The 26,578-nt window shown below is 40.5% G+C and overlaps 1 protein-coding gene across 2 annotated transcripts in view; it reads right to left on the bottom strand.

Annotated features, from left to right (window-relative positions):
- Nucleotides 1-266: 266 nt before the first annotated feature.
- The window catches only part of GRIA1 (glutamate ionotropic receptor AMPA type subunit 1), a 331,029-nt gene continuing 304,717 nt past the window's right edge, over nt 267-26,578 (bottom strand). For both annotated transcript variants that reach the window (XM_002710324.6, XM_002710325.6), the window contains exons 15-16: nt 20,477-20,611; nt 267-12,964 (exon numbers count right to left, since the gene is read on the bottom strand). In XM_002710324.6, the coding sequence (XP_002710370.1) occupies nt 12,764-12,964; nt 20,477-20,611 (336 nt within the window). In that variant the 3' untranslated portion in view covers nt 267-12,763. The remainder of the gene's footprint in view (nt 12,965-20,476; nt 20,612-26,578) is intronic.

Raw genomic sequence — 26,578 nt, 5'->3', positions numbered from 1 at the left:
TAGTGGCTTCCTTCTTTTCACCGTTTTGTTTGGAGGGTTAACTCTTGGCCAGTTGCATCCTCAAGTTAGGTGACATGCTTTCACTTCCCCCTCTTCACACAGTGTGTCGATCACGGCCTCAGCAGCCATCTGCATTCTCATTTGGTAGAGGGCCAAGGTCATAAGGCAGATTGTTCATGTTCCAGTCCCAGCTCACCACATCTGCTTGTGTGACACTGGGCAAATCTTGTGATTTTCCTAAGTTTCAGGTTTTAATTTATAAAAAGGAGACAATAATATCCACTTTATCTACCACTCTGGACATGCTGAGGACCAAGACAGAAAATAGTTATAGAAAAAATTAGCAGGTATGGAATTCTATGGCAATAAGAAAAATTCTTATTCTAAAGCAACTGTGACTTTGAGTAAAAGAATCAAATATATTGATTGGCATTTTGTGTATGAACCAAAACAGGGTATAGAGTTTTCAAGGACTTCTGAAAGCATAAAACTACAACTTGTCTTTGCTGTTCTGTGCTGTAGCATAATTTGCCTCTGTGATTTTTTTCCTTTATGTTCTCTTAGTTAGGTGTTGTAACTTCTGTCAAGTTCCCATTGAATTTATGCATTTAGTGGGTTTCTTTCCATCAAAGACAACACAGTTAATGCAAAATTGATAACCAACTGCAGGTGTCCAATCTCTGCTGCAAAAAAAAAAAACAAATGTGCATGAATGATAGAGCCTCTTCTTTCCCTGAAATGATTGAGAGGGAGGGAGGGATGGGGGGGGAGTGAGAGAGAGAGGGAGAGAGAAGCTGTCTACTAATATACTCTTTTCCAGAGAATGAAGAGAATAAAATTTTATGGGCAGAAAGGAACCCTTTTGAGGACTTATTTATTGCTTCTTTAACATCAAATCTTTACAGAGAGCTTCCAGTTATTTTTGAGTCAGCACTCCCAACCCTGCCAGGAGACAGGTTAATAGAAATGCACCCTTTCCCTGATGGTAGAAGAAGAAATGGAGGCTGACAGAAGTCATAATGGTGGCATTGGTGTCAAAATACATACACATGAATTTGGACAGGATGTCTGAGTTTGGTCAGAGCAATTTGAAACCATTTGCCAGTTGTGGAAACAACTGATTAAACCTCAAATATTGACTTCATTTTTCTTAATCTGTTGTTATGTGGTTCATAGCAGGCCACTCATGGATGGATCAGAGTTCCTTTGGCTGTGAGAAGTGAAAATCAAAGCAGTATAAGCAAAAGAGGGGTTTGGTTAAATTGCATCTTGGGAAGTTTGGTTAAGCACTGGCCTCTGGAACAGTGGTATCCATAGAGTCAGATGACACCAGGACTCCTTCCCCATCCCTCACATTATGCATTGTGGCTTAAGTGAAGTGGCTTTGTCTACTCTTGCTGTAGAACAACTTTTTCTGCGTAATTCGAAAGATAGCCTTGGAAACTTTTTGCTTAGACTCAAAAGTATAACTTCTTTTTCATTCAAACTCTAGATTTAAAAAAATCCTAGGAAAAGATTTTAACTGGCCCAAGTTGGGTCACATGATCACATGTAGCCCAATGGTATGGTCAGGGCAAAAAGGCACTATAATTCGCTGGGCTAGGAGTGTGGGCTGGGGAAGGGGAGGGACTAAGATTGACAGTACAACCAGGATCATGATTAGTAGGAACAGCTTCCCAAAAGAAGGGATGGCATGCTGTTTATTTCCTACCAGTAGGGCATTGTTTTCTGTTTTTCCAATGTCTGAGAAGTTAGTTTCTATGTCATTACTAAATGGCTTCTAACTAGTTCATTAAGATGATTACTGAAATTAAATTAATAGCTTCTTTTTTCTTCATTAAATGAGTTTGTACGTGAAGACAAAATCTCTCTGTCACAACATTTTTTTTTGAAAGAAAAATCTAAATGATTTTTAGTGACCAGCTTTCTAGGAAAGATGGAAAAGAGGAATAATGAGCTATTTTACCTGTCTAAAATTCCTACATAATTAAAATTTGATTTTATATAAAATACCCCCTTCTGCCAGCATTGTAGCATAGTGAGTGAAACAGAATCTGCTATGCCAGCGTCCCATATGGGAGCTGGTTCATGTCCTGGCTGCTTCACTTCTAATCCAGTTCCCTGCTAGTGGCCTGGGAAAAGCAATGGAAGATGGCTCAAGTACTTGGGCCTCTGCTACCCATGTGGGATACATGGAAGATGCTCCTGGCTCCTGGCCTCTGCCTGGCCCAGCCCTGGCTGTTGTGCCATTTGGGGAATGAACCAGCGGATGGAAGATCTCTCTCTCTCTATCTTTGTAACTCTGACTTTCAAATAAATAAATAAATCTTTAAAAAAGGTCTTGTCTTCCTGGAATTGTTTAGATAACTGCTTAATCTTCTAGTTAGAACTCTGTGTACGTCTAATCTTAGGCCTCACTACTGAATTATCAATTTCTGTTGTTTTCACAACTACTTTGTATGTGGAAACAAGGACTTCCTAACTGTAAAATAGTGGCTTTGCCTTCGACAGCTTCTTATTTTTCCTCCTGAGCTCTCGGCTTATCTCTCTGTGCACCTATTCTATCCTTCAAGTGCCTCTTCACTATTATGCATTTATCAAAATCTATTATCAAGAGAACACCTTGTAACAAGCATGTAAGCCCAGTTTGACTTTGTCAGATATTTTTTAGCTTACAGTGGCATTTACAAAGCCACTTGACAAAGATTGTGGACTAAAAGGCATTGTCTTGGCTAAGAGATGTTGAGGAAACAGTAAACAACAAGGAAACGTTTTTTGGTTGTGGGAATTCTGATCCTGATGCTGAAGTGCTACCACCTAGGCATTTGCCTACTGTATTTAGATTTGAGACGAGTCCTAAATACAGTTTTCAGAGGACTCTCTCAAACACCTTATCCAGATCATGGCCCAGTTTATCCAAGTACATTTAACTAGCTGTACAGGACTTCAAAAGAAGCCAGAGTGGAGTTTTAGGATTGTTTGAATATAAGAAGACATCTCTGCAGTATACCCTGTACTTTGAACCAGGAGAGCAGATGAGGATCAAGTCTTAGTTTAACAAGGAACTTAGTAGACCCAAGGCAAATGGCCTATTCTCTAGGGCCTCAATTTATTTATGAAATATTATTGAATAAAATGATTGGGTGATTTCTGTGGTCTCTTCAAACTTTATGTTCTTTTCTGAATCTCATTCATTTATTTAAAATCTTCATGCAGTGGAAATGCTGCTGTTTCTTCCCAAAGACACTGTGAGCATGGAATCAGATAATGGATGTAAAATGTTCAGCACAGTGCAGATGCTCAACAGGGGGCAGTAGTAATTCTTATACCTATTAATTATTCTACCACATGGTTATTGCAGCTTGATATTTATGTACTGATTCTATTTTCTGTTGGTAATAGAAACATAACTCTGGCAAAAATTCAAACACATATATGTAAGATTTTTTTTTTTTAGAGGCAGAGTGGACAGAGAGAGAGAGAGAGAGAGACAGAGAGAAAGGTCTTCCTTTGCCATTGGTTCACCCTCCAATGGCCGCCGTGGCCGGCGCATCGCGGCCGGCGCACCGCGCTGATCGGAAGGCAGGAGCCAGGTGCTTCTCCTGGTCTCCCATGGGGTGCAGGGCCCAAGCACTTGGGCCATCCTCCACTGCCTTCCCAGGCCACAGCAGAGAGCTGGCCTGGAAGAGGGGCAACCGGGACAGAATCCGGCGCCCTGACCGGGACTAGAACCCGGTGTGCCAGCGCCGCAAGGTGGAGGATTAGCCCCTGTGATGTGGCACAAATATTACTACTCACCAAGCCTATAGTCTTTCAGGAACATGAGAGAATGTTCTGCAGTAAGGATGCTGAATATGTTTCAGAGAAGTTGCCCTTCCTCATCTTGTGCTCATGATTTTGTTTATGAATCCCTCGTGGTCCAGTATAGACTGGGCTCGTAATCCTTCTGTCGCAGTATCTTTGGTAGCGCCCTGGTGGTGCCTGGAGCTCACTGGTTCTGTCTGATGACTTCCTTGCATGTCCAGACAAGCACCATTCACAGGTGGTAGATGTTCCCTACCATGGTGGTGTCCTTCTGGACCTTCTTGCCAGAAACCATCACAGGGACAGTGGCATCATGATCTGTTATTACAATCGTAGTGTTGTAGGAATTACATGAAATCTAGATAGTTAAATTTCTGCTTGCACCTCTGAGCCTCTGTTCATGTATGAAACTAGAATGGTAATCCCACCTCCCAGGGTTGCTACTGTGAGCATTCGATGAGAGGAGCTGAGGAAAGTGTCTTAATTTATTGCAAAACTCATTATCTGACACATGGATTTATTCCTTAGCTCAAAAACTCTCAACAGCACTTTATTTCTTGATGGAGTCAATTTCAGTTCCCCCTGCCTACTTTGGTTTCTCTTTCATACTCCTCTTTGGCTAACGTGGTATCACTGACATTGGGTATTTGTTCTCTCTCAAAGAAATCTTGCCTATTCCTGCCCTAATTCCCTGGCTTGTCCTGTTTACCCTTCTTTGGAAGCTTTATCTTCTATTTCTGACACTATAAGGTCTATGAAACCTGCAAGGCAAAACACAAGTACCATCACCCATTTACCTCATTTCTCCATGCAGAAATGATCTCTGCCTCTTTTAGATACCACTACCATTTGAAGTTTACTTGTCTCATTCATCCAGTGATTCAACAAACTGATTATTTATTTTGTGCCAGGCATCTTGTTGGAGCAGACAAGGTCCCTGGTCTTGTGAATGAGTATTGTAGATGGAGACAGAGAGACAGACAATAGTAAACACGATATTATTAGTTGGTGATAAGTAATGTGAGAATAAATGATTTCAGAGCTAGTTTAGATAGGGTGGAGAGAAAATATTTTGGGGAGGATGTTTAAAACACATTTATTTCATTTCATCTGCTAAAAGGGGTGGGGAGATTTCTTCTATCTATCGGTTTACTCTCTAACTGTCCACAATAGCTAGGCCTGGGTGAGGTCAAAGTCCTGAGCCTGGAACTTCATCTGGATCCCCAACACTGGTGTCAGAAACCCAAGTACTTGAGCTATCATTTGCTGCCTCCTAGGATGCATTAGCAGGAAGCTAGAATGGAATTAAGTAACAAGGACTTGAACCAGAACTCTGATATGGGGTGTGGGCATTCAAAATTATGGCTTAATGTGTGTCTCAATACCCACCTAGGGGAAGACATTTTTGATTAAGATATGGATGATGAGGAGCCACTCTCAAAAAGATCTGATTAAAGTCAAGGAAACAGCAGGTGCAAGGGCCGTAAGGTATGGATAGGTTTGGCCTGTTTGAGGAACAGTATGGAAAATGGTGATCAAGGGCAGCGGGTCTGAATTGTCTTGTCATGTCCTTATCACATCATGACTATTTGTCATGGGCAGAGTTCTGTTCTTAGAACATGCTAGTGGTGAGCATGTGGAAGATGATCCAGGCACTTTGTCCTTTTGCCCATCTGGTACTTATTACTTTTGAACTTGTGTTCTATTTAAAGATTTTTTTGCATCTTTTTTCCCTTCCTGACTGTCATCTCTTGGAGAGGCAGGGCTATTGCTTTTCTCTTATTCTTTATGCTCTGTACCTGTGAATGAGGGTGCTCATTATCTGTGTTTTTTAGAAGGATAAGTGCATATTGTTCTGGCATAAAATGAATCATATCCTGTCTCTTGGTGGAGGGTAGGGCTCAGTCATAGGTTTCTGAACTGGTTCTGGCTGGAGTTACCAGGAAAAAAGTGAACACAAACCACATGTTCAAGCCAAGTCTCTGATGTCCCCTTGCCATATTAACCGTGATTGCTTGATTGAATCCTCAGCCTTGGCTTCTCTGGCCTAATTTATGTTCTGGACTAAACTGTTTATATCAGCTTACTTCCCTAAACTCAAGTTTTTCCTTGCCTAAATCCATGTAACTGTTGATCTTCTCTGATGGTTCACTTGATTTGCCATCATTGACTCTTTACTACTTATCCATTTCTTGTCATCATTCACATCTCAACATGCTCTTAGGATCTTTTTATTATACCATACATGGCTTCTCAACCTTAGCACTATTGAAATCTTGGATGAGACAATTCTTTGTTGTAGGAAGCTTCCTTGTATATTGTAGAGTGATTAGAAGCATCATTATGTCTGTCTAGTAAATGCCTGGGATATCCGCTTCCCCAAATTGTGAAAATCCAAAATATCGCCAGATATTTCCAAGTGTCTCCTGGGGACAAAATTACCACTAGTGGAGAATCACTAATAAAAAAAGCTGCACTTAAAAGGGATCTTAGTAATTGTTAGATTTATCCTTCTTCCTCACTTCACAGAGGACATCATAGCACAGGGTAGTGAAGTAAGTTGCCCAAGGTCACAAAGGAAATTAGCAGCAATTCAAGAAATAGAATTCATGTCTTCTAGATCTCAATGTGATGCTTTCTTTGGCATGGTGAAATCGCTTCAAGAGGCGGCAAAGTGGAAATTGGTTTACTTTGGACAGAGAGACAGACTGGGGTTAGAATATAGGTCGAGCCGCTACTTAGTTGCAGGACCTTGGATTTTCACCTTCCATTCCCCTCTATGAAGATGAAAAATCCCCACCCCATAGTATGATTTTGAGGACTAAATAAGAGGCATTTGAAACCCTAGCATCCTTCCAGGTTTGCAATTAATACTGAGCAAATGCTGGTTCCTGTTCCTTGGTATATATCATGCAAGTAGCAAATAACAGTATCGACAGGGAGGAGTTAGAGTCACTGTGAGTAATAGAGTAACCATGGAAGGAAAGGCTCCTGGGACGTGTCTTCCAGTGGACTGTATTAGAAATGCAAGTGGTGAGATTTGGTGTCTATAATGGAAACAGCCAAGTAGTTTTCCACTTTGGCTGTGTTGAAGGCTGACTCATTTGGCAAAGTTGGCCCTCCCACTTTGCTGAGGAGGCACCTCTATGATAAGTATCTTATCTCTAAAGTCCTGTGTCTCTCCTTTTCCCCAGAAGAATGGTACATTATTATAAACACACCTAAAAGATAAAGAAGCATTTAGAGCTCAACTTGGGACTGGACTACTTCTTCCTTTCTTTTTTTATCAGATGATTCTAATGACTTTTTTCCTTTGGAGATTTGATATCCTAGGTTATCTTGTGCAGCTAAATTTCCTAATCATTGAGATTTCTGGATAGGCCATCGTGAAATACTGTTCAGGGGTCCAGTACTGGTCAGCTTTCAGTCTCTGTTCCACAGACTTTCTTATGATACAGGATGTGCCTAATGTAAAAGGAAGGAAAGAGCATGCTGAAAATATAGACTGTCACCAGGTAACCTAGTTTCAGATGTTCTGCCATTGACAGATACTCCTAATGGAGTGCTTTGTAATTCTTAAAGATGTTTCCATAAGTAGTTCTCAAACCTGCCTGCACATTACAATTGCCTGGAAGTTTAAAACAAAACAACCAAAACAACACAACAATTTCTAACTATTGCTGTGCTTCATCTCAGACCAGCAAAACCTGAAGTTATATCCTGGACACTGATGATATAAAAAAACAAAAGACTTAGGTGATTTTAATATGTAGTCAGGCTTGAGAATTGATGCTGATTTTGAATCTAGATGTCACATTTCTTTGGTGAGTAAACCAAGGTTCAGGGTACTTCATTTTCTTGTCCAAGCTTGAAAGGCAGAGCTGGAAGGAGAAGCCAGCTTTTGTAAAGCCTACTCCACTACTCTTTATTCTATTGCTTCTCTGCTTTTGTGTGACTTTAGGAAAATAGTTTCTTCAAGAATCCTATTTGTTAAAATCCTATATTTTGCAACAGAGTATATGCAACTGGGAACCATTATAGTTAGTGAAATAATCCAGTCCCCAAAGACAGATATCATGTATGATTTCCCTGATCAGGGGTAACTAATAGAGTACCTAAAATGTAATGTGTTGGAGTAAAATGGGCATCTTGAGATTTGATGATTGCTTACAATTGTTTATGTCTTCTGTTGAAGAACAATGGTTTTTTTTCTTCATACTGTTTGTTGAACTCTTACTTAGTGTACAGTTAATTTTATGATTATTAAGCAAACTGAAAGTAGATCTTTGTAAAAATTAAGAGTGGGAATGGGAGAGGGAGGAGGAAGGTGTAGAGTGTAGATGGGAGGGAGGGAAGTATCACTATGTTCCTAAAGCTGTATATAAGAAATACATGAAACTTATATAACTTAAATAAAATTTAAAAAGAAACAATGGAATATATTTTTAAAAAAGCTTTCTGATTAAAAAAAAACCCTATTTGTTTTATCTGCAGAGTGGGATAGAAATTCTTTCCTAGAGAACATATGAGCCTTTTGTAAGGAAAAAACTTGGCATATTGTCTTTTATTAAATCAGTTGATTTTTGACATTATTTCCCTGCAATATATCCATGTCCATTTGCACAGGGCCTTGATACCAAATTTTAGTGCTTGTCAGAGAACATGAAAAATAGGGATATGAAAGATTCAAGAGAAGACATCAGCTGACCTTAACTTCTTTACTCCCTGCTGCTTGGTTCAGAGGACATCAGATTAAAAGTCTTAGAAATTCTAGTAATCTGGGCAGGAAGGAAAATCAAAAGATATGTATTTGCTTTTCACACTAGCAATATCTCCTTGACAGGTTCTTAGCCTAACTCCAGGGACAATCTAATTCTATTATGAGATGACTGACCACTAGTTCAACTTAAATCTGTTTCCTAGTAACTCCCAGAACTGATCCTGGATTTGCTCACACAGAAGAAGATAGCTTTGTTTCTTCTATGATGGCCTTAATGATCCTTCTGCAGTCTGAATCAACTCTTCTTCATGGGACCTGGTTTTCAGTCCTGTCCCCAGTTTGCTAGTGGCTTCATTACCTACATGTATTTTAAAGGTGCTAAAACTGGGACCCCTCCCCTCCTTCCTTTGCAGTTCTGTCTGGATCAGTGATATATCTCCCTGTGCTAAGAGGATGGGCAAGATTTCCTCAGTGAGTGGTAGCTGTAGCCATAACCATTCCATTTTCCATTATTTTGGCATGAAAGGTAGGTAGAATACTGTTCACCTGGTATTTTCCTGGCCATCATTCATCATGACCCAGTTAACAATGAGATGGGCAGTTAGAGATACAAAGGCTTTGGATTCAGATACATGTCATTGAAATTCCAGCTCTGACACAGCTGTCAGCAAGTTATGTCATATTTTTAAGTCTCAGATCCCTCATCTGTAAGGTCCTACTTTGAGAATCATTATTGTGATACAGAAAATATAAGATATTATTAACATAGTATGTACTCAGTGCATGGTAGCCTATGCTATTTTAGCCATTGTTTATTATGCAAACTATTAGGCAGTAAGGTGACAGAGATAAGTTTTCCTTGTCCTTTAGCTGATGTTTGGTGGTTGTTCATCCAGAACCACCCTCAATGTGGCCAGATGCCTGCAGCTGGGTGTGAATAATGACTAGAGCTCCATACTAGCATGCGAGTTCCTCTCTCTCTCTTCCGTTTCTATCACAGTAATCACTACAGTTAGGTAAAAAATGAATAAAGGATATTATCTGGTAGTTGGTAATGTGCAAAGTTCCTTAGAAAATAAAATACTTGAAGTTCTTAGTCTTCAGCATGTAAGTTTCGACAAGTGTCTGATCCTTTCCAGAAAGCCCATCTTGCTTGAGACAAAGATAAGCTTTTAGGTAAGACTGAGGGCTGTGAGTCTGAGGACCAAGGTTATCTGCTTACAAGGCTGGTCTAGATTTAGTTCTGGCCATGATTCTGTGCATATCACAGTTATATGTGGACTTCTGTTTGGGGATGTCTGGGAGACATTACCTATGAATCATACAGATCCCTAGAGACACTATCATGGCTGCACGTCAAATCTTGCTTTTCATGCAGTTGAAATTGTGGTCCTTAAAAGCCAAATATACTACTCTCTGTCTTTTGTTGTTGCTGTTATCTTATTTGGATGAATGATTCACAAATGTTCTAGTTCAGTGGAAATAACTTGAGAGTTATTCATGCATTAGGCACAGTGGTCACTATTAAAAACCTACTAGTCTTAGGCTCAGCATAAGGAAATAAAAGATCTATAGTCCCAATTTCAGAAATGGCAAAAGAATGGAATGGACAAATATGAAAAGTAGATAGTGGATCCACAGTGATTTAATTCTCGGTGATATTTTCATTTTATGCAAATACCAAAAAAAAAAACCTGGCTATTTGAATGAAAGACAGTAACCAAAAAATATTTAGTGTTTGATCAAGCAAGAATCCTTTCACACATCTGCCAAGAAAGTTAAAACAAATATAGATGTTAAATAAAAGGCCCAGGTACCAAAGAGCAAAATTTAATGAAAGCCAGAACTGTTAAGTATGGATTCCTGTTGAGAAAAATGTCAATCTCTTTCAGAGTTTTCCCAATGCTCTATTTTTTAAGAAAAGTGTAGTAAAAATACATAATACAAGTTAACTTTTTCTTGCTTTTGTTTTTTCCATTCATCCCTCTATTGATGAAAAATATCTTCTTTTGGAGTTTTGGACCCCCACATGGCACAGACCCTCATTTCCAGGACAGTCTCTCCCTATCAGAGTATGTTACTGGTGGGCTCAGCAGCTGGAGAGGCATCTTAACCAGGCCAAAGGTCTTTGAAGCATGTTGATGGTAGAGGGTTATTTCCAACTCTTCTGGAGTGCAGACAGCTTAATGGAGAGTCCTGTCAGATTCTATGGTGGTAGGCTAAGGGCTGAGAATAACCTGGTGTGAGGGTAGCGGGTCTGGTAGGGCATCAGTTGGCAGTAGTAAAAAGTGATGATCCACCTGGAGGGTTCTGCTTTCACGTACCATGCCCATATTGAAACTTGAGAAACTGAACACTTGAGTTGGAAGGGTTGTAGTTTGGAAAGGTTCTTTCTATGGTGATGAAAAGAAAATGGGAGAGACAAAGAGATGGTGGGTGTCCACTGAGAATTCACAGATGAAGCCAATCATGCTGCACCTACCACCAGGTAGGCTCCAAAACCTTGAATTTGTCAATTGCTAATGATGACCACTAGCAGAGAAGACTGGAAAGAAGTAGGGGGTAAAGGGACAAGCCAGAGATGGTTATCAATAAGAGCTAATGACACATGGCACACACTGAATCATGCACCTAAGAGAATGGCTGCTGGACAGCTGGAAGCCAATTGCACCAAGAATGAGAGTTGGGATCTCCAAGAAAGCTATGGGCCAGGAACTCCCACTTCTAACCAAAGTTGCCACCTGCCTGGGCTTCTCTCTGTGAACCTTTTGCTTCTCCAATCTGGCTTTAGTTCAGTTTTGCAGTCACAAATATGGGCTTATTGATTCTGGTCATTGGAATACAATGTCTTCATTCTACCTTAGCCATGGGGAAAGTTAGCTTCTTAGGTTCAGAAGTTGGGATCAGGGATCTTAAGGTCCTCCAGTGTCATTATCACCAGAATCTGTCTCTCTATCATTCTTCAAATATTTCAGCCTTGGTTATGTTTCTTTCTAAAGATGATAGAATGTTGTCTGGCCACATGCTGAAATAACACTCAATATTAACGTGAAAACTCAAGTTCTCAGCATAACCTAAACTTCATATTTAGTCTCTCAAACCTAGGGCAGGGCACCGTGGAAAGCTCTATTGCATGTGGGCTTTGATAAGGCTTCCTCTTCCAAAATTCTTCCATCACTTTTGTTTGTTGCACTGAGCTTGCATAGCATTTCCCCCCATGTCAGAGGCTCCACAAAGAGTCTATTCCACATGGGGGTTCTTGCTCAGATGTCAAGCAAAGGAAAAGTAAGAATCATGGGGGCTTTCTCCCTGGCTGTCCACTCTTCCCAAGGCTCTTCTTAGTTCAGCAGGTTAATTGCCCTTTAGCCACCAGAGTGCCTTTGAGCCTGAGAATAGCAGAAGGACATAATTCTCAGGGCTGAGGTTGACTCTGTGAAGAAATACACCGTACCACCTGTGGCCTATGGAATGACTCTTACGCTTTAAGATTTTCTGAGCAGCAGTACCTTCATCAGTCCTCCTCTGCTCATCTGCCATTTTCCTCTCCACCACACTGACTCTGAATTGCTTTTAGCAGGTGTTCTTTGCTACGTTAGTGTTTAGGCGGTGCCTTATCAGAGGAAGGTAGCCTTTTCCTCCAACAGTGTCTCCATCCAAGGCTTGGGGCCAAAGAGTGGAGGTAACATGGAGAGCTCCCATGGCAAATTAGTTTCAAGGTTACTTTTTTTCCTTTTGCTTGCTTGTAAGGTGGAATGAATCTTGAATTTCCAATATGACAACTGAAGAGGGATAGGGGAGGGAATTGGAAATTAGAAATCAGGAGAAAGAAGGGGCTAACAGAACTGCAACCCATGGATATTAGTAAGAAAAAAAATTCACACACTAAGACACATTAACACCTGAATTGAAAGAAAACAGTCCAGTTTCCTCATTAGTGTTCCAGTGACTCCATTTGCAGAGGCACAGGCTTCATTAGACAGGGTTATTCTCCCCTTATTGCAGTACAGGGTACTTAGCATCCTCACCTAGCAAATGGAAAAGAGTGAGAGAACATCAAAAAAGAAAAGGGACAGCAAAACCATTTTCATTTTTTCAGGAAAATCTGTTGAATCATCCTCCTTGTGGTTGTGGTGGTTGGTGGCGGTTGTTTCATTTTGTTGTTGTTTTTGGCACTGAAGGGTTTGGGATGGGGCTGGGGGAGCCCGAGCCTGCTCCCCAAGGGGTCTCCATCTGCTCCAGTTACAATCCCGTAGCTCCTAAGGGCATCCCTGAACTGTGGCTCATGCAGGGAATTGATTGCATGGACTTAGGGAAGTCATGGCTGACCACCCGGCCGTTCTCTCCACTGCCGCTGCCGCTGGCTCCTGCCCCGCTGTTTCGTGGTAGAGTGGATGTCCGTATGGCTTCGTTGATGGATTGCTGTGGGATCAAACAGAAACCCTTTTCAGGAGGACGAGGGGTTCTTCCCCGGGTCCTTGGCAATGATTGATGAGAATGCATCATAAGATTGGCCTTAGAAATATATCCCCAACTCACCATTCCTATTATAGAAGGAACTTCTTTCCTATTCCTAATGCCCAACTTGTCTTCCTATGATCTCACAACAGTGTTTCATGATTTTGGACACATCTGATACCCTCTGGGCCTCTGGTTCAATGTTTACTGAGGTTTATTAGGTTGAACTCTGTGATCCTTTCTAGTTCTTAAATATTGTGATTCCAAAAGGTAGAATGTTTTCTTGGTATTAATGATAATGATAAATATAGCAACACAACCAAGTTGAAAAGTTCCTGGGAATGGGTTTTGGGAAACTTGGATTCCAGTTCTCGTCCTGACATTAGTTACTTCTGTCACCTTCTGCATATCCCCTTATTTTCCTAGATCTTTTGAATCTCCACATCTATAAAAAGTGATTGTTTATGCACCTATGAGCTTTTCGTAGCAATAATGGTGTTGCTACGTGAAAAGCACTTTGACATGTTAAATGAAATAAGGGATATGTTATTGTAGGGTTAAAGTAAAATTACCTCTGATTCAATTCAGGAAAAGGGCTTTCCTACCTCTGGCAGTAGAAGTTAAGGGGATGCAAGAGACATTTAGATACAACAATGTGCAAAGGGAAATACAAAATGAAAACATGAGGAATTAATGGTTACTTATTTCTAAAGGCATAATGAAAAGAACATCTTATTTGTATGTATGGGAAATAGATTTGAAAGCCTATCCTTCATCTACTGAAGAAATGAGAACACATTTCAAGGATCATTATTTGTATGTCAACTGCTTCCCATTAGTATGTATAACCTTTATGGCAAATTGGTGCATCAGATGAGTGCCATTAAATCCATTTCTATTGTGTTGGAATTCTGTATCTGAAAAGTTTACAAGGGTCATCTCAATCAGATGAGTTGAGTGGAGTATTCAAGACCACAGACTAGGTCTAGAACCATATCCTGTAAGATAAGAATTCTGTTCAGAGTTCCTTTGGAGAAAGAAACTGTAATGTGAAATCTAAACCCTTACCTTTTCCTGCTCATCTTTAATTTCCACTGAGAGCTAATCATAATTTTTTTTAAGGTAAGGTTCAGTTTCTTGGTTGTAAGCAACATGAAGGAGGATTGTTTGAATTGGTAGCTTTCTTTCATTCTTCCTCGTTCTTCAAGGTTGAGTCTGTTTTACCTCCTCCCTGAAGTCTTCCTAGACTGCTCTAACCTACTATAAGTGCTGGCCCTTCTCAGCTGGTACTCATCAGTTATTCATTCTCTTAGAATGTCCTCAGTTACATACATCTTTCTTCTTTAAGAGAGCTAATTGTGTTGTGGAGGGGAACGGCCATGTCTTTTGGATCCTCAAGTCTTCCTGAGGTGTATAGTATGTAGTATGATGCTCAATAGATGTCCTTAAATTTGCCTAAGAAAAATGAACCACTTAAGATCCTTATCAAAAAGTCTGTGGTTTTGTCCCTCACACATTGCCATCATTTTAGTGATCTGAGAAGTTAACCTACTCCGGCCAGCAAGAGATCAATGAGGGCAGTTTTGGTCTAATTTTTAATTTTTGTGCTATCCTTTTATGACTGGCAATCCTGGCAGTGTTTTAAGTGTTCTCTCATTTTCAAATCCATGATTCAGACAGATTTCCCTATTTGATGCTCCACCTACACTGGCTCTGTCTGCCTCACACCCCGGGACTTGGTTTAACCATTTATGCTCTCCCATGGCTGTGTTCCACTGAAGAGGAAGTAAGACCTGGATTGCAATATTTCAAATCAAAGATCAAATAAATGCCACCATGATGGTTCATGGGGGAAGTATAAAATGAAAAAAATAAGAGATTAATGGTTACTTAGTATCTTAAGAAATAATAAAAGTAAAATAACATCTTTGTCTCTATGGGAAATAGATTGGAATGCCAATCCTTCATGATTCTTCTCTGTGACATCTCTTAAATAAAAAAGTCTAAATCTCACAGTATCATCTTGGACTCTTTTTTTTCCCAGAGACTCACATATTCCCATAACATTCTATTGAAATTGGTAGTACTTTATGAATTTATCTCAAAGGACAAGATTGATGGCACAGTCAACATTGGTGCATACTGAAGTCTGAGATAACTTAGCTCATGTAATTAGTATCGGTTTTCAAGGAAGCTGAGGGCTTCTCAGGGGTCAGTGATTCCAAATTCTAGATTCTTTATGGAATCTCAAGAAGAAACATGAACAGAGTCAAACCTATGGAGTGGAAAGTGATGCTAAAAATCAATTATATCAGTAGTTGTCAAGCTTGGTTGCACATTGGGATCACCCAGGGAGTTTTGGGGAGCAAAACCTTGATGCCTGGCCATATGCTCAGAGATGCTGAATTAAGAGGTATGATATGTGGCATGGACTTCTTTTTTAAAAGCTCCCTAGGTGATTCTAAAATGCTGGCAAGTTTTAATGACAGTGATCTTGTTTATCCTGTTTACAGAGAAACAGATGAGTTCTGACTGGCTTGTTTAGGACAACAGTTATTTGGGACCTAGTGATAGAGCAGATGACTGTCTAAATATGGATCTTCCTGCCTGCTCTAGCTAAGCTGTCATAAACTGATGTTGCTCTGCTGCTGCCTTTCGGAAATATGGTTCTCTCTTGTCCCTCCTAGACATACCACACATTATTAAAGTTAATCCAACAACTGCAAGTTGTTGGTTTTTTGTTGTTTTGAAACTGATACTCCAGGAGAAAAGGGTGAATAAAAAGTTCAACCTTAAAGCTCCCAAATTGGCTCTTCAGAGACTCATTTCTCTAAGAGTGATTATATCCTACCCTCTCAACCACTTGCTTGTCTAAGAGGTGTGCTCCCAGATTCTGCACGTCAAAAAATGCCCTAAAAAAAGGTCATATCTCAGTAGTGATCTCTTCTAGGCACATGTGAAGAACCTAAGTGACCACTTGCTGTGAAGGACCTTCCCCTTTTTTAAAGGAGAGTTTCAACTGCTTGTTAATCCCAGAGAGACGTGCAAGCCTTCAATTGCTATTGCTTTAACACATCCTGTGTTAGCATAACCACATATAATTTTGAAAGGTCAGTAGCTCTCCTGGGGGTGCGAAGGACAGGGGATTATTTCCTTTGGAATCAAGGTAGTGAATAATAAAGAATAATAATAAAGTTGTCCTTAATATCAGCTAAGGACACAGGTTCCAGTCTGTTTTCCCTGGCAGAGGGGAGGGGCAGGGGATTTGAGACTACATTCAGTTTGGAATGTGTTTTAGATGATGTGTTTTTCTACAGTATGACAAATTATCACATATTTTGGGTTGCCTGAAATCCCTCTTTGAGTTCCCCACTCTCACATGCTATTCTTTCCCTTCAGTCTTTCTGTGTTCCAGATTCCCTGGCCTTCTTCCCTCTTTGAAAGCGAATGCTAGTCTTTGGGTTTCTGACACTTGTGCATCTTTTGCTGGCAACTCTGTTCCCTTGGTTAATTATTCATTGCTGCAAGTCTGTTAAACATCACTTTCTCAGGGAAGCTATCCTGAACACTCAAGTCCTCATTTTCCCATCAGAACAGGCTTCTGTTCGATACTTGGCAGTATGAGGCATTTTTCTTCACAACATTCATCAGACAGTTAAGCATTTGATTATTTTCTGTCTTCCCTATCAACCTCCCAGCTTCCTGAGAAGAGAAACTGTGTTTATTTTGTTTGACTTCATCCTAGGTATCAAGAATGGCTTAGCATATAGTGGTGTTCAGAGTGTCTTTGTGGAAGGGACAGAAGTAGGGCACCTTTCCACCATCACTGCAATACTTGTTTATGTGTCCTGCTCACTGACACATCAAAGGAGAAAGGGACCCAACAATGTACAGCAAAGAATTAAACCATAGTCAGTTACAACAACTAGATCTAGAAAACCTAGGAAGAGAGATCCCTTCTTTTTGGTTTTGTGACTATCACTGGCACAAGAGAGAGAACTGAAGAAAAAGCTTGGCTAGGACCAAGATCTTGGACTTTGTAGAGGCTATGTTGGAGGCTAGAGGTCTAATTCCTGTTCCTCTGGCCCATAGCTTGTATGATTGTTCTAGAACAAGCTACTTGGTTTCTCTGGACCTCTATTATTTTATCTGTAGGACTGCAAGGATAACATACTACAGAGTTAATTAAAATGTATAGAGAACATTGATTTCGGTATCTGTGAGGTTGGAGGTTATATGACTGAAAAGAACCAACAGCTTTTGGAGAAGAAAAATAATAGACTCATAAAAGCATAGAATTATTGAAAAGCTGAAAAGTATGAGGGGCAAGTGGAATACTTCTCACTTTGCTCTTTTGGATAATAGAAGAATTGGTGGAGTTTCAAAATTAAGGCCGAGTTGATTAATAAGGAAAGTATCTTTTTTGTAGTTAGAAGATTGAAAATTATATTAGGAATCTCAATGAATTGGGCAGAAGTCATGTCAGTCATGGAAGATTGCTATGGAGGACCTTGAATTAATGATTCCAAGAAACTGCTATTGGTTTCTGAGAAATCGAATATATTCATTGAGAAGGAAGGTAAGAGTCTCCCTCAACAAGCTAAGCCATGAATCAGTAGCATCTTTTAAGACTTCTCTTAATCTCAATATTGTGACTTCAGTGGTAGAAGTCAACACAATCCCAATTTTAAGATGATCTCAGTCTTTCGCAACCCTTATACTTCTACCCAATTCTGGTCATAATTAGTAGTAGTCACTGTCATTTCAGAGGAAGGGTTGGATTTCCAGAAAATTTCTGATTCTATCATATTTTATGAACATTAACAGATTGGGCCATAATTACCTTGGCTGGTATTGTTTGTACTTCCCAGAGGAGGTGGTTTTTGATGATGGTATTTGCTTAACCTAAGAGCAGTTTCCTTCAGTGTTCTGCCTCATCCTTCAACAGATTTTATCCTTTGGATAAAATTCCATGTTAATTTTACTAATACTTTCCCCAGGTGTGTGGGTATCTTGAAAAAAAATTAGATCCAACCTCTTAGAGAACTAACAATCTATATAGTTTTGAAAACCCAACACATGTAAGTAAGGGCAGTAAAGGCAAAGTTTTAAGGAAGATGTAGCTGGCCACTACTTATAATAATAACAAGTATTATCATAAATTATAATTATTATTTATTGAAGGATTATTGTGGCACATTTTGCCAATCCCCTTTATCCATTATTTCATAAAACCCTCACAATAACTTTATGAAATATATACTGCCACTGTCTGTATCTTACAGAAAATGAAGCTCAGGGACTCATTAAAACTTGTTTGTGATAACACAGTTAACAAATGGAGTGATGGAATTAGGCCCATTTGTTTCTAGAGCTAGTTCTCTAGACCACTACAATGTTCTGTTTCCTAGGACAGTGGTGAGAAGAGCTCCTGTGATCTGTACTGGGACAAATCTGGGTTTCTTTTTTGAGTCATGGTCTGTGAGGAAGTTCTGGGGGATTTTAAGGTTGTAGCTCACCCAACCCTTGTCATCTTCTTTGGCACTGGGTAGCCTTTCCTTACTTTGGAGGCTAAGATAGAGTCTTTAATTGTATGTTTTTGGATTTAGCAGGCAAAGAAAGCTTTGTGCAAGTTCTAAGCATCCTTGCTATGTCCAGCCATACTCTTTGGACATCTACCCTGGATTTAGGGTGTAGAGCTTATGCATTTTCTGTGGTTTGCTTTTTCCGGGAAGATCTAAGGGGTTGGTGAGATGATCAGGGTTGGGACTGAGGTGTTCTTAGGTTCCCTGGGAAAATGCAATCAAGTTGTCTTCCCTTAGTTGTTCCTTATTATATCTTGGAGAATTTGCGTTTTAAATGAGCTCTATGGGACTGAAGACAGAGGAAGAGACTGGCCTGCATAAAGGTACCTGGGTGGGAAGCAAGGGGTGAAAATATGCAGCATGGAGTATGTGAGGAGAGCCTGGGGTAGGGGGATGGAGAAGTTAGGCTGGAAGTTAGGTGGAAATACTGAATGCCAGGACAGAAGGCTCCCCTCTCCACAGAGTTTCCCAACAGGGAGTGAATGTCTAGAGATGTCTTCTTTGAGGGTGACCTTGAAGGTGTGTATAGGACTGGTAGTCCAAGACAGGGAGAGGCTTGGGAGCAAGCTACATGATGATCAAGTTTAGGAGCAATTGTCTGTTGAAAAGTGGGCTTATTAGGGAACATTCTTTTTTTTTTTTTTTCAATTTGACAGGTAGAGTTAGACAGAGAGAGAGACAGAGAGAAAGGTCTGGGAACATTCTAGTAGGTAAGCTGTACCATTGGATTTTGTTATTCTGATTAAGCTAAGATAGCAGAGGAGGCTAGCATCCCAATGCTGGTACATTGCCTGGTGAGTGTACATCTACCCCTTTCTTGGTCTAAATTCCATTTTCCCTTAATTTTTGCCTCTTATCAAAATACTTTTAAAAATTCCCCTTCAACTAAATTCTTATCTATTCCATAGGTTTACTCACTGAGTAATTTTTTCTGTTTCTATTCTTTGTTGAAATCAAAGATTTTCTCAAGGTCACAGGCTATTCCTCAGTTTCTTTGCTTTCTCATTATGCTTTGCTCATGGGATTGTTCACATGATTAACATCTATAAATGCTTTCTTTCTGATAAAATATGTGAAGCCTTGAAGGCAGTTTAATCTAAACTCCTTTTAGAGACATGAATCAGTATCCTTGTCAAGACTTATTCATTCTTTACTTGTATATCTTAAAACAAAGGGAGTTTGGTATTTATTGGAAAAGTCCATCCAATCTTTAGAAAGCTTGTAAAAAGAGTGGACTTCTCAAATTATGTCAGTATTTATTCTATATCACTTAATAATCATTAGTTCTTATTGTGTATACTTTGAAGCCCATAGAGTTGGTCTGTTTTCTTTCCCACCTGGAAAGCATTTATATTTTCACAGATACCTACTAAATTATCCATAATCCTTCTCTTTTCTCAGTGCCTTCAGCTTTATTTGATGTGGTTTGTGGCCATCCAACTAGTATGTCTACCTTTTTCTGTGCATGATCCTCTTTGCCAATGTATATCTTTCAATGTAGATGTTGAAAAAAACTCAATTAACAGAGCATGGTAAGATCAGAATAGGGCAGAGAGAAGACATTTCTTCCCTATTTTGAAGTTGACCCAACTTCAGGGTGATTAAGCTTTATAGCAATCACTCCTGCCTCGGTCCTGATTGTCCGTCCAGACCCCTAACCTTTAATCTTGTTGATCCATCTTTGGCTGACACAGTTGTTTTATAGGATTTCATATTTGCCCTAATACGCACTCAGTCTTCCTTTCATGTCTGTCTCATTCCTTGTCTTCTTCCTCATAATAGCTTTTTGCTTCATGTCTTGAGCTTCTCTGAACTGCCTGTCACTCCCCACCCTTTGTAGCAAAGTGACTCTCAGGAAACCCAGTTATATCACCAAACAGGTTAGGAAAAAGGCCAGGGGAGACGATGCCACCTTCATCCGCTTGGACTCGCTACGGGATTTGTAGCAGAACTCGATTAAGGCAACCAGCATGGCTAGTCCAAGTCCTCCAATCAGGATGTAGAACACGCCTGCCACATTGCTGAGGCTGAGGGCACTTGTCTTGTCCTAGGAATAGGAGAAGGGAAAGGAGGGGGAGGTGGAGAGAGCAAAGTGAGTCAATGAGGCCAAACACTATCCAAGCAACAATGTATTTACACACATACACTCAACCCCTCACCCTCTTTACCATTCTTGATAATTTGGAAGGATTTTTATTTTACTACCTGAATGTTAAACATTCCCAAGGGGGAACAAAAAAAGTATGTGTGTTTTCTAAGCATCCCTGGTTATGTTGAATTTATAATGATATTTTTCCCCTCATCAATACTATTTCTAGGGTAGGAGAAATTCAAATTCAGAGAAGCTTCTACTAAAACCTGCATCTTTGAGCATTTCCTTTTCTTTCAGAAAACTGTGTGCCTTTTTCAGCTCTGTGTCTGCCCCCATCCCTTCCATTGCTTAGCCACACATGATCTCACTCATTATTTTTGTCTCTCAGTATTTTCTGAGAAGTGCTTAAAATGAACTTGCCCCTAGATATGCATTTGATTTTAATTTAATAAGACAGTTATTGTACACACAATAAAGAGCAACTGATATATAACTGTAACATAACACTCTGAGTCCCAGTTTTGGGGCTGGGGAACTAGGGGGCTTACAGAAGTAAGAAGTCATTGAGATAGAAAAATGACTCTGTTAAATCTTACTAATTATGTTTAATTGGTATTATTTTTCTTTTGGAGATGCCTTCTAAATACCATGGGAAGATGCAAATAGCTAAATTTAGAAATCTCTGTTGCTGCAGTAAAGGATCTTGTATTGGCATTAGATGAGCTGGGTGAAGGAAGAGTGTGCTTAATTCTTAGAATTCTGGGGAAAACTATACACGTGCAGTAGTATGTGGAAAGGGCTCACTTTATGGAGTCTGAGGAAGGCCATTGGTCTGGTGAAACCTTGGGTTCAAATGAGTGAGTGAGGGACAACTCTTTCTCACATGGTGAGACCTACCAAGCAAACTGATCATCCTGGTAGGTGGTAATGGCTCAGGAAGAGGTGGCACTGTTCGATTAAAGTCTTAACAGAGGCACACTAGCATCTTTAAATCTTGGGAGAATATGCAACCCCAGATGTCATGGTTGTCTTAATACCTTTGTTTATATTGTCTGTTCAAGTACAACAAGTGTCTCATTGCATTAAAATGAAATGCATGCCTCAGCTGACATAGGTACATGCCATCATTGGCTTATTGGTGGCACTGGATAAGATGTAGCTTTTACATTTTCCGTGTGTCCCGTTCAGGTGGGATATAGGTGAGCCACACAAAGGGTAGACTCTGTGCCCCTAGAGACTCTCTGACATCTGCCTATTAGAATCTGGACATGTAGAAAGGAATCTCTTATTGACCAAGTCATTGACATTTGCCCTAGTTCTACTTGGTGCATTGTACAGGATTCAGCAAGGCTGAGCTTAGGGACTGCAGCTGGCAAATCGCAGCATGCTTTCCCTCCCCAGAAGCAGCCTTGGCCAGCATAGCCGTAGGATTATCTAAAGCACACTCCCTTGGTGGCTTTCTGAATTGCTAAAGCAGATGGCTCTTGAATATAGGTTATACTTGGCAAGACAGAGTCTGGGTTTGGAAGCAGTGGAAATGATTTATTCAAAGAGGCAAATCTTTCCTGCTCTGGTACAATGGCCTGATAAGGGAAATGTGCAAAAAATGAATTCAGTTTGATTCAAGAGTAGGCTGAACAAATAAATTCCCACTTTACATGATTTCCAGATCACACTAAATGTCTCCCTCTTTGTTGTTTAGAAGGTATATTATTCTTTCTCTGGGGAATAATTCTTTAGAGTCCTTGGACTATTTATGGTTAATAAAATTTCCTATAAAACTCCCCTGTTTGGACAGAGTAGAGTGGAATGGAGGGTATATCTTAATGTGTTATCAGCTCACACCTTAGCAAAGAGTGGTTAACAGTGATGCTTAGAGGGTGTTGATATGAACCAGGATCCAGGTAAGGTGGACAAGAAGACTGGAGGCTGCTAACTTCACCGGCTGATAGCTGAAGTGCCCCATGACACCTTGGTGACGAGGGCTGTTTTCTTTATGGTCTTTCTCATGTTGACTTTGGTTGTGTAAGACCTTCAAGGGCAAGGGTGTGGTGGGCAACTTTTGTTCTGTTGCCATATTCAAAAGACCCTAAGAAGGCATTTGCTTCCCTGGCTGTAGAAAGTGAAGTGTCTGTTCCTGGTATATCTGGAGAAAAAGCTCTTTGTATGGGAATAGAGATGAGGAGTATATTCTATATAACTGTGGAAAGAGGAGGATTCAGTGATGGAATGTCTGATTATGTCTGAGATAGAGAGCATACCATGCTTCTGAAGGGAGTCTCTAGTAGGGATTTAGTGTGTGTGTGTGTGTGTATGTGTGTGTGTGAATACTCCCTACACAAACAAGAAAGACAGCTAGATGGTATGGAAACTGCCATCTCCTGCCGGACACATGGTGTGACTGATCTTTAATTTTGCTGACACAATTCTGTAGTAGCAGAGATCAGGGAAGACCTCTGGAAATGAGAGGGAACCTGGGTCCTCTGCCACCAATGTCTGCTGTAACACAACCATCTCAATTTGGCTTTGGTAACAGTGTGGAATAAAAGGCTAATGTTGTAGCCTTAGTCCAGATAAAGGAGAAGATTACAATTAGATAAGGTTGTAGGATTGCTATTAGTGTGCCATTTAGATTTTTGATAGCATCAAGTTTATATCTTTCTAAGGAGGTCTGAGGCCATGGCTTTTTGTATAGTTGTTTCTGGCTTTCTTTGACTCAATTTTCTGGAATATAATGCGGCATCCTGGGGCAGGGGAATAATTCACTTTTATTTAGAGACCAGTGTTCTGATTCCTCCTCTGGCCTCAGGTGACTTTTGTACAAACAGCTGGGATTATTCTTCCTAGCCCAGCTCCAAGCTTCTCAGTTTTCAGGAAAAGGGAAGAGATGGAGTTTGAATCTTCTGAGCACCCTTATGGGTACCCCATTCTCCTCCCATCCCATAGCAGCTGTGCTCCCCAAAAGCCAGGCAGCTTGTTAGTGGGAGTGAAAAAGTCACAACTCATCTCCCACCAGGAGAGGAGAAAGAGTGATGGTACTCAGAAGAGTGACAGGTGAAAAGAAAAAATAAAATTCCCAGCTTTCAGAATCGTTGGGTTTGTTGCTATGGTGAAAAGGCCCCCTTCATCTGTTCTCCTCAACCTGTTATCTTGATTTGCTGCCTCCCTCATGTGGAAGGAGATACCCCCCATATTTCTTCTTGCTATTCCCACATATTGGGGGGTCTTTCCCAGATTATCTCTGTGTTTCTGAGCCAACATTATTTTCAAGAATGTTCAGCTTCCACGATTTGGCTGGTTCCAATCTTCTGAGGAGAGTTGAGCCAGATCCGAAGCAGAGAATCTTGAAGGTTTCTTTATACCAGAAATAGAAAGCTCTAGGGCCTTTGGCCATAAGAAATGTCCCTCCCACTGAGAGTGGTGCTGCCTATCACCTAAGGCCTGCTAAATCTGGACCAAGCTTCCATGTTTCCAAAGCTTCCATTATTTATAACCTTCTTGGTGAGAGTGTGAGCCTCATAAAACAAGGGATGCAGTGTTTGTTCCTTATTACATGCCAGTGGAATTCCACAAATTTTCTGATACATTTTCAGCTGGATTTTCTGGGACTGTCTGCAAATCTTCCACCTGTGGAATCTGTCACTGGGCTTTGCCCTTTAGGGCTACACAGAAAAGTCAAATGCATCTTCCACCTCTTAGCCTTTCTGCTACAGCAGACTTTCTTGTGTGCTTTTCTAAATCATGAGTTTTCAGCATAAGAAATATTTTGTTTCAAGATTGAGTATTTCCTTATAGTGGAAGCTGAATGGCTGGCTAGGCTCACTCACTAGCAGGGACCAAATTGGGAAAGCTATGGGGAGATGGATTTAATTCAGCTCATGGAAGACCTTTCAAATAAATAGACCTGTGCAGAAGTGAATTGCATTGCAGTAGGTAGGAGCTAGCTTCTCAATGTGAATGCATTCAGGAAGAAGCTGAGAAGGTCATCTAAAGGAGTTGAGTACTGGACACAAAGTTGGAATAAGTAACTTTAGATACTTGTCCTACCCCAAGAGATCTGGAGCATCTAAGAAGTTCCTAGAGGGCCTGGGATCATGCCTTTAATAAATTCTCTCTTGAGACTAAACCGTTTAGAGGATACAAAAAAGGAACTTGTGTTAATTGGCAACTTCTGCTGTTCCACTTCCAATCTAGGCCAGTTCCCTAGCCTGCATATTTTCCCGAAGAGCAGCACAGGATGAGAGTTGGCCCATTGTACTAATAATTGGCAAGGCAAATCCTGTGCAAGTGATGGTGTGGGGGTGGCTCTTCTCAGCAGTGTGTGCTCAGGGACCGGCTGCTGTACAATGCACCACAGAACATCCTGACTCAAAACAACATCACAGCAGAGAACTCAAGGAGATGATGTGGGTCATAGGGGGAAACCCATGTGCTAGCCGAGACCGAGGCCTTTTCCAAAGTGGAAGAAATTTTCCAGAAACAGAAGCACCAGTCTGAGGGTTATGTGAGTGTCCTCATGGGGAACCTTCCCTGTGAGTTGAGTGTCTGCTTGGACTATCCTTTGGAGAGCAAGGGACCTGTGTATCAGGAAAATCAAGATTGCTATCTCCAGAGGTACTTCTGGCTCATGGCCTGGGAGTACAAGTATTAACAAGGAAGAAATCTTTGTTTCTATCTAGTCCTGTCTCCCAGACCAGTGATTGGAGATATAGCAGGTGTGGCTTAGGGGCTTTGTGTAAGATCCAGTGTATTTCAGTATTCAGTCTCTTATTGGGTAACTACCATGTATTGGACATCTTATCTTGAATCACATATAACTCTGGAAATTCACCTTGAAGTCATGGGTTCTTTCTAGGCTGTGGCCTGCTCTGCCTTACAGGGATCAAGAACTCTGACTCTGAGCTGAATTCTAGCTGGAGCCAGAAGCCTCTGAAGTTTGGAAGAGATGGAATGACTTCTGGATCTTTGTCTCAAGGGGCTTCTTTCCCCCAACATATCCCTTTGACAGTGGCATTTTGTGGGTGGGTGGGGAGTGAATTTCTTTAGTGAATGACCATTAAGTGGGAAGGGGAGGGATCGAGGCAAACAGAGTATAACTGTGTGAATTCCAGGTCCTTACAAGTGGCCAATGCACTTTACCTGTGAGCAAGCAGGGATTGGGGCTTACACACAGTGCAAGGGCACAGTTGGCAATTTGCAGTCCTTTTGCCTTCCAAAGCCTTTTCTTGAGGGTAGGAGTGAAAAGGAGAGTATATCCAGAGTGCACGAATAAGTACCCTGGGGTGGTAGGGAATATGGCCTAGTAAAACCAGGCAGGGCTGGGAGGCAAGAAACCCGAAGTGAGTTCTTGCTCAGGTTTGCCATGGAGTCATAGGGAATCTTGGGTAAATCATGGAGTATTGCCCTTCTCCTGGTGGACTGGGAATGGTATTGGATAGTAAATAGAACCAAATGATGTTGGCCACAAAGTGAGGGCATTCTACCCTTTTCAATTTTCTTCCAACCTTTCTGATTAAGCCATCCAGAAATTCTCAGTGTAGTGCTGATTTGTCTTCAACATTTCTCTATCACTTGTTCCTCTCCTTTTTTTTTTTTTTTTTTTTGAGAGTGAGCAGGTCTAAGTTGTAACAATAGCTATTTATTTTTTGGTCACTATATTTATTCTTTGCAAGAAATACCATTTTGCTATTTGCTATAGAAGTGCTGCTACATTTGTATAAACCAAATTAAAGTAATAACAGGTAGTAGATTTAAAGGAACATATGACACAAAAATAACATAGGTCGTATGTGATGTTTAATGTTTTGCCAAGGTGGGATTAAATACTCTTTACATTCACTTTTAATCCTAAGCCTGTGATTTGTGATAGAGACATTGCCTTTAGATTATGAGACCTCTTCCTTCAACTCTTGACAAGTTCCC

This window comes from Oryctolagus cuniculus, chromosome 6, assembly GCF_051225735.1.
Source record: "Oryctolagus cuniculus isolate XC-2025 breed Fujian yellow rabbit chromosome 6, ASM5122573v1, whole genome shotgun sequence".
Classification (NCBI taxonomy): Eukaryota; Metazoa; Chordata; class Mammalia; order Lagomorpha; family Leporidae; genus Oryctolagus; species Oryctolagus cuniculus.
This window is presented reverse-complemented; position numbering and strand designations above follow the sequence as displayed.